At 33.6% G+C, this 8,294-nt stretch overlaps 1 protein-coding gene across 3 annotated transcripts; it reads right to left on the reverse strand.

Moving 5' to 3' along the window:
* Positions 1–383: 383 nt before the first annotated feature.
* On the reverse strand, positions 384–4,983 carry LOC107609944 (filament-like plant protein 4). 3 transcript variants are annotated; one of them, XM_088493535.1, is made up of 6 exons: positions 4,878–4,983; positions 3,865–3,966; positions 3,541–3,757; positions 1,302–3,453; positions 1,135–1,177; positions 384–1,039 (listed from the first exon to the last, which is right to left on the reverse strand). In XM_088493535.1, the coding sequence occupies exons 2-6, from the start codon at positions 3,955–3,957 to the stop codon at positions 689–691; spliced, it is 2,856 nt and encodes a 951-aa protein (XP_088349661.1). In that variant the 5' UTR covers positions 3,958–3,966; positions 4,878–4,983; the 3' UTR covers positions 384–688. The 3 variants fall into 3 exon arrangements, with proteins under 3 accessions (XP_088349661.1, XP_088349659.1, XP_088349660.1); XM_088493533.1 differs by having other exon boundaries at positions 4,516–4,890; XM_088493534.1 differs by lacking the exon at positions 4,878–4,983 and adding an exon at positions 4,059–4,459.
* Between the last annotated feature and the right edge of the window lie 3,311 nt (positions 4,984–8,294).

Genomic DNA, 8,294 nt, shown 5'->3' on the forward strand with positions numbered 1-8,294 from the left:
CTTGAGAATAAGTTTCCATCAATATCCTCCACTAATTGGAACACATTGCATACTAATATTACTAATAATTAAGAAGATTCAATAATTAGTTAGCCTTGTGATACCGTTCATATGCATTCCAAATTTAAAGGCGTCACCGTTCATACTACGGCACTACGCTATAACTATAGTATATCAACTAGTAATTTAACGGTTCAACCAATAATTTAATTACTCTAACCGGGTTGATTGCCGGTTGAGTTTTGATGCCTATGGATCTCATGCTGATTGTAATTCCAAGATAGAAAACGTTCTTGGAGCCATTTTTAAAGAAGCTGTATGTAGCTATGTTATGGTATATTTAATTTGTACCGTTGATATAGTTGTCAGTTGAAGTTGAACGATTTTTATTGTTGCTCGCAAAGAATCAAGGTATAGATAAATTTAGTGAAATACAACAACATAGTCGTCTAAGTTCTGTTTTTGGTTTGGTAAGGAGAATTACAACATATAGAGAGAGAGACTATGTCAATACCTGCTATTTAAGTTACAGAAGAAGCTCAAAAAGAAAGAAAACAGCATATAGTAACCATTTACAAAGCTGTTACATACAATAACAAGAATGGCCTCAGATTATATGCAATGATGCATGGTATTCTCCACTCAACAACACAACAAACCAAATTACCAAAGAGGCTAATTTAATAACTCAACGAGAAGGTTTTCCTTTTGATGAGAAGAATCTACTGAAGCCTCGCGCATGCTTCTCCGGTGTAGGCGTGGAAGAATCCGCCGGTGAGGAGGCTGATTTGGTTGGCCTGTGTCTTGCTTTGTGATGCTGCACCGGAGATCTCGCTAGAAGGCTCGACTCGTTGTCTGGGCTAAATAAGCTGTTGGAGAAGTGCAGGGGTGAACCAGAACCCACTCTTTCCACCAATTTAGAACTACCACTTTCTATCTTTGGATTTTCTAGATGCAGAGCATTTAACTGCTTCTCAAGAAGAAATATAGTTTCCTGACACTCAGCTAGCTTCTCCGCCGCGGTTGCCAAATCTTTCTCCTGCATTAAACAAGGAATCCGTCTTGGAATTTTAACACCATAATATATATTTAGCAATATGGATTATGGCATGCAGCTTATTATGTTCTTGTTACCTGTGTCGACTTCATGCCACTATCAGCTGCTGAACTCTCAATCCTAACAGGCAAACATGAGAACTAGTTAGATATTATATTACTGTAAATTAGCTACATGAAACCGTGCTTTTCATCTAGAATTAAACACATATATACAACATAGACAACATAGGATGGTATCTAACCTTTGTAGTTGCTCCTCCAGCACCTTGCTTTTGGCCAATTCTGTTTCATGAGCCTTCTTTTCCTCTTGAAGCTTAGTCTCCAGGGTTTCTGTCTCAATTTGAAGACGGTTCAGCTTGGTTACAAGCTCTTGGGCACGTGCTTCAAGTGACTTGTACGACTCTGCCATGCACTTCAGCTGCGTCTCAGCCAAGCTGTTTGATTTAATAGCAGAAGCCAATTCTGATTTTACTTCTGCTAGAAGTTGCTCAGTCTCTAGCAATTGAGACTTTGTCATTTGTAGATTTTCAGCACACTGTGACAGATCAGTTACTAGTTTCCGATTCTCCTGTTTCAATTCTTCATATTCATCCTTGAGGCTCTTCGATGTAGAAACCACATTTCCATCATCAGGAACCTCAGGATCAGAACAAGGATTCAGAATAAGGGAAGAACCATTTTGATATCTATTTCCAGATGCATTGTCTTGAGCTAGCTTATTTTCAGGCAAAGCAATCTTATCTATACAATCAGGACTGTTATTTTCAGCTTCTGTACCCTTGTAGCCAAGGACATTAAATCTGAACTCACTTGCTTTAGTTAAAACACTGGACAGGCCAAGAACAAACTGGACCAAACTTGCATTGTTGCATAGAAGTTTATCGTAAGTAAAAGAGAATTCCTCAATCTTTTTACTCATTTCACTTCCATCGGACGATATGTCATGAAATGATATTGCTTCTTTGCCCAGTAACAACACAAAGTCGTGAATATGAGAAATTGCAGCTTCCAAATCTGAGTTTATCTGCACATATTCGTTGGAATAGTGGGATGAAGTCGCTTCTTTGTCCGTTTCTATTATGTGCTTAATATCTTGTATGATCTTCCCTACGTCTGCATCATTAGCAATGGACTCAAAAATTGATAATATTCTTGACCTAAGCTCTGATAGTAGCAACTCGTTGCTCTTTATATCATTGTTCTCTTCAGATGGAACATCTTTGCAAGAAACCTCATCTAAATTGGTGTCATTTGACAAACGAGCTAACTTCTCCACTTCTAGAAAGTCATCCATTAGTTCCAACTTCTTAGTAGCTTCAGATTTGATTGATTTTTCAGTGCTTTTTTCTTTAGGGAATTGGGACAGCCCGGAGACTGTTGCCGTAGACCAAGAGTCAGCACAGCTTCCTGTATCATCAATTCCATCTTCAGACATGGAGACCAAGCTTGGAGCATTGCTTGCATGGGACATCTGGGTGATGGATTTTGGGGATCCTTTCTGCTGATGCTGTGTTTCCCAACTCTGAAGTTTGCTTAGTGTTTTAGCACACATACTCCTTGATGCCTGCAATTCACTGTTACGTTTAGCCAAAACTTCTTTCAGCATCTTTGTTTCTTCTTCCATTGCCAATAAACGCCCCGTGAGAAATTCATTCTCTTTCTGGAATTTTTGTACATTCTCTAAGGAGAACTCAGTCAATGGGGACAAATACGGAGCAGCAGGTTTCACGGGAGACTTCCTTATTCGACTCTCTCTGTAATCATGGCCAAGGCCTTCAACTTCTAACTTCATCTGTGCCAGTGCAGCAGGGCCAGGTAACTTCTTCCGCACTAGACCACGTAACCTTTGGCACTCAGCCTCTAACTTAGCAATTTTCTTGACACCCTCTGCATGCTGCTTGTTAGCAGCTTCTGCTGATCTAATACTCATGTTCTTCTCTTCGTTGCGAATTTCAAGTTCCTTCGAAACAACATGGAGTTCATATTTAAGTGAATTAATCTCTCTCTCGCATGATTCTATGTTGCTCTTAAGATGCTCAATTTCAGCCTCAGCATGTGCTTTTTCTTGGCTCACTTTGATCAGCATGTTGGAGCGCTCCTGCAAGGACATTGAGAGTGCTCCATTTTCAGCACTAGCCCTGACAAGTTTCTCTTCAAAGTTAACTATCTTTGCCTCCAGTTCCCCCTTAATCCTGTCTAATTGCTTGGTTTTCGCCAGAGCAACTTCTTGTATTTTCTGTTCATGTTCTTCCTTAAGATTTCTTATCTGTCGCATACATTCCTTAAGAGCCCCATCTAAATGTGATGCGCAATCCTCGGCCGTGAGTTTGGAAAGAGTGACAGATTCTAAATGGTTCTTCAACGCCAAAGCTTCTGCTTCAGCCTTCTCCCAACCTGCAGGGTGTCACCTAAGAACAATGAGAATGCAGAGAAGATTGAACGAGATGGTAAAATCATTTTAATCTTTATATTTATTTATACCTAAGACAGCTTCTTCAGCCACTTTAGCATGCTGTTTTACCATAGTTTCCTTGGTATTGATATCAGAGTTTGCTGCTGAGAGCTTTTCATTCATCTCCTTGATCTCATTCTCAAGTGTTCGAACTTTTCCCTCGTATGTTTTTACTTGATCTTCTAAACCAGTTAGATGGGAATATGATTCCACAGAGATTTGGACGTAGTTCACTTCCTTCCTGTCCTGTTTGCATAAGTGAAGAGAAAACAATAAGCAAGAAAAATCTATTAACTTCATCAATTTGTTGAATCAACAGTAGGAGAATACTGAAGTTATTTCAAGAAAACAACCTGATTGGCCTGATCAGAAGCATCGCCAGATTCCAATGGTTTGTCCACAGCCTTGCCAGATGATTTTTTCTTCCACGGCCACCGTCGGTCCATTGTTACAGCCTATAAAAAAGATATCCAGCATTATAATAATTCAACAGTTGGATGAGATTTTTAGCGCAGTTAACAATAATGAAAATTCGCAGTTATCTTGCCTTGCTACCAAAGGAATGATGATGCTATTCTATTCAATTCAATTCTCATTGAAGAAACGCCGTTCGCAATAATTAAACTAACCAAGCTTTAAGTAGGAATTTACAACAAAAGAAATAGGAAGGTGGTGGAGCTCAAGTGAAGTTTGTATTTTCACGTAAACGACGATCTATTTCCAAGCTAAGATCTATTATTATTTCTATTCTCTAACGCGATTATTATGAAAAAGAAAAAAAAAAAAAAGGGTTGTGCATTGCATACACTATATACTATTTTCTAAGAAGTGAAAATAGTAAAGGCCTAGAACATAGCACAGTGCAAGGTGCCATCAATTTTTACATTAATAATAATAATCAGAGGAAAACAAAACGAAATCCAGAACTAAGAAAGAGAATAATGCAGCAAGGGAAGGAAGAGTAAGGGGAAAAATGAAAGAAGAGTGAATGAAAATAAACTTACCGGGGAAAAAAAAAAAAAAAGAAATGAAAGTTAAAAAGGATAATGCGTATGGAGAGGATAGTAGCAGCTTCTACAATGGTTAAAGGTGGCAGTAACAGTGCCGGAGCAGCGATAGTGGTGGTGGTGGCTAAGCTAATAAGCTAAGATATCAGTATCTCTAGAAAGCTAAGACGTTCAAGGAAGCTCCAAAAACTCATCCCTTAGCTTTTTGAATTTTTCTTCTTTCTCTCTAATAAATAAATAACTCATCCATTATTCTTGTTTCTTAAGCTTTTATTACAAATGACTTTATTATCTTATTCTTAAGCAAATTTTCGGAGGTGAAAACTGAAAGTGGTTATTGGTAGATTTACTTAATTAACCTTTTGGAAGCATGGAACAGAAAGAGAGTCCGAACCAACTCCTAATCGATTGTGTCAGAATCAAGCAAGCATCTTAGCTGTATCCGATGTTGATGAGAAAAGAAAATCCATACATTGTTCTTATTTAACTTACCTTTCATAAATACTGTTATATAATAATAGTCGTGGTAGTGTCTTTAGTATTATTTTAATTTTAAGTGGCATTTAAGACAAAAGTGTGATTATTACGACTTTGGACCACAATGGCAGCAATTCTAGTCTCTACAGCTCACTAATTTGGTGTGTAGTTGCATGAGACTTGACTTGGCGGCTTTCCAAGCACAGTGCCATACTCACTGCATGATTCCATCTCTGCCACTGCCATAGGGTTACCCTTCATGCCTCTTATAATCTACTCCTGTTAAATATTTCAATTCATGGCAATTTTGACTTTTTATATTTCAGGACAAGTTTTCTCTCTTTGTAATATTCTTTCCCATAAATGCCTTTAAGCTGCCAATTATAATAATATTTATTTATGGGGTTAAATCACAAATATATGGAAATAACAATACTATATTATTGTTGAAACCTTTAATGCATGACACACTTTAGTATTATGCCAAATAATGTACACTTTTAGACCTTGGATTCCTATTGGCTACTTGTTGTGTAAAGAGTAGTGTTGTGCATGTGATTATCAGAGACTATTCTTTTATTTATTTAAGCAATTTTTATCATTATAATTGATGTGCAATTTAAATACTTAATGGTAAATAACAGTATTTTTGAAAACAAAAATACTATGTATACACAAAACATCAATTAACAAATTAGTTATCATGTATTTGAATATAAATATATATAATTTAATTTATTTTTATTATATATTTTATATTTTAATATATATTTTATAATTTTTTTTTCTTTTTACATATATTAAAATATGTCTACTAAAGTAAATTTTTTAAGGTTGCGACAATTTTATTAGTGGTAAAGATATATTTAACCAAAATACACATTGCCATGCATTTTTCCTTTCAAAAAACAATGACTTACTTATGAAAGCCTTCATATATATAATTGATAGCAATGTTGTCTCTTATTCTAAATAGAATAATTAATAATTTAAAAATTTATAGCTAACTTTTATAGGCACGTTATGTTAAGAGTTAGATTGCTTGGTTGGCGTTGTTTCCTCAAGAAGGGGGTATTTTGACTCTATACATCTTATGTAACGACGGTTTCCAGTAGTGGCTAAACAGTCCACATTACAACATAATAATTATGACCTTACAGCTTTTTCAATTAATTTAAATGGTCGTTGACTGGTTACCTAGAAAGTACATTTAAAAAAATAATTAATTATCCTATTAGTTCTTATAATTTTACTAAATTTATAATTAAATTTTTGTTTTTTTATTTTAAATTTTTATATTTTTAATTAAATTTTTATACGATTTTTATTTTTATAATTAGATTATTTTTAATATAAAAATATTAAAATTAATTAAATATTTTTTTATAAATTAAATATATTTATAATTAAAATTTTAATTAAATTTTTTATTATATATTTTAAAAAATCTATTAAATTTAATATTTTTAAAATAAAAAATTTAATTATAAAATTAAAAATAATATAAAAATTCAATTGAAAAAAATTTAATTATAAATTTAAAATTATAAAAAGAAAATTTTCACATGAAATAATGGTTGTAGATATAATGACGATGAAGTAACTAAATTACGATAATTAGGGAGTAAGTTAAGGGGGTAGATTTTGAGGGAAAGGCCTATAGAAAAGAAACACGTGTGAATGAGTGAGTTAGTAAAAGTACTCATTGGATGCCCCTCGGTCGGTCCTCCCCTTCTTTTTTCTTTTGCCAGCACTACCCACCTCACTACGCTGCTCCCCCTCCCCTCCCCCTTTTTTTTCGCTTTTTCCAAATGCTAACAACGACAACAACAATCAACAATAACCACCCATTCACAACTTGTACTTCCATTGTTTCTAGCCACAGGTGGGGGTACTCATGTTACGGCTCATATTTTATTTTATTTCGGTGAAGATTATAACTACATTTATGAACAAAATTTACGTTGCAAATGATATTTTATTTCCGTATTTTAAAAAAATTAACTTTTTTTCTTATTAAAAGATCAAATATTCTCTGCATACAAATCATTCTTCGATACAATTTTACATAAATTTTTTTAACTTAATTCACCTCAGGCGCTACTATCTAACAAACTTTTCAATCAACGCGCGAATATATAATTGCCTCTTTTAAAAGAATTTTATTTTCGTTTTCGAATTTTCTCAGCGTTTTCGATCTACGTTCTTTTCTATCTCTGCGTTTTCTGTGTTTTTCTTTGTTCGTTCTCTGCTTCTCTTTCTTTGTTTTTTGCGATTTTCTTCGTTTTTTACGTTTTTGAAATCAAACTCTAAAATCAGTTTTGAATAATTATCTCATTGTTGAAGATAATGAATGATTCAAGTTCATATTGTCATCAATTGAACTAGAGCGAAGTGGATTATTGTCTTGAATCCAATCAAGTGGCTGAGGTGTGGTTCAATTTCAGTTAATATTTTCATTAGTAGTTTATGATTCTGTAGGTGAATAATGTTGTTTTTATTTGTGAAAATTGTTGTTCATCATTAATGGTTTGAATTGAATGTAATGTAGGAGTTCTGCATTAAAGAAAATATTTTTGTGTATTTGCAGTAAATTTCGGTGTAAAACTAAGATATTTATATGTATTATTTAAGAATTTTTGGTATATGTATACTGATAGTTCTGCATAATTCAAAACTCTTATTCTCCATCCTCCTCATCTTCTACTGCTTCTTCTTTTTCATCATCGTCATTTTTTTTTCTTACTAATTTTTTTTGTTTTACCTTCTCAAGTTTCTTCTTGTTTTACTCTCTTAACAATAATAAAACAAAAAAATCAAACAAAGAAGAAGAAAAAACATATAATGCTACAAAATTACTTGGAAAATGATGAATCTCCATTCATCCAACTAAAAGAAAGAAAGAAAAAGAAAAAAAAAAAAGAAGAAGAAAATGCAGCATTAAAGAAAATATTTTTGTGTATATGCAGCACATACATTTCGGTGTAAAACTAAGATATTTATGTGTATTGTTTAAGAATTTTTGGTGTGTTTATACTGATAAGTTCTGCATAATTCAAAACGCTTTCTCTTTCTCCTCCTCATCTTCTGCTGCTTCTTCTTTTTCATCATCATCACCATTTTCTTCTTCTTGTTTTTTATTCATCTTTTTCTTTTTGTTTTATCTTCTCAAGTTTCTTCTTGTTTTATTCACTTAACAAGAATAAAAACAAAAAAAAATCAAACAAAGAAAAAGAAGAAACATATAATACTACAAAATTACTTGGAAGATGATGAACTTACATTCATTCAACTAAAAG

Source organism: Arachis ipaensis, chromosome B7 (assembly GCF_059453495.1).
Source record: "Arachis ipaensis isolate K30076 ecotype BB chromosome B7, ASM5945349v1, whole genome shotgun sequence".
NCBI lineage: Eukaryota > Viridiplantae > Streptophyta > Magnoliopsida > Fabales > Fabaceae > Arachis > Arachis ipaensis.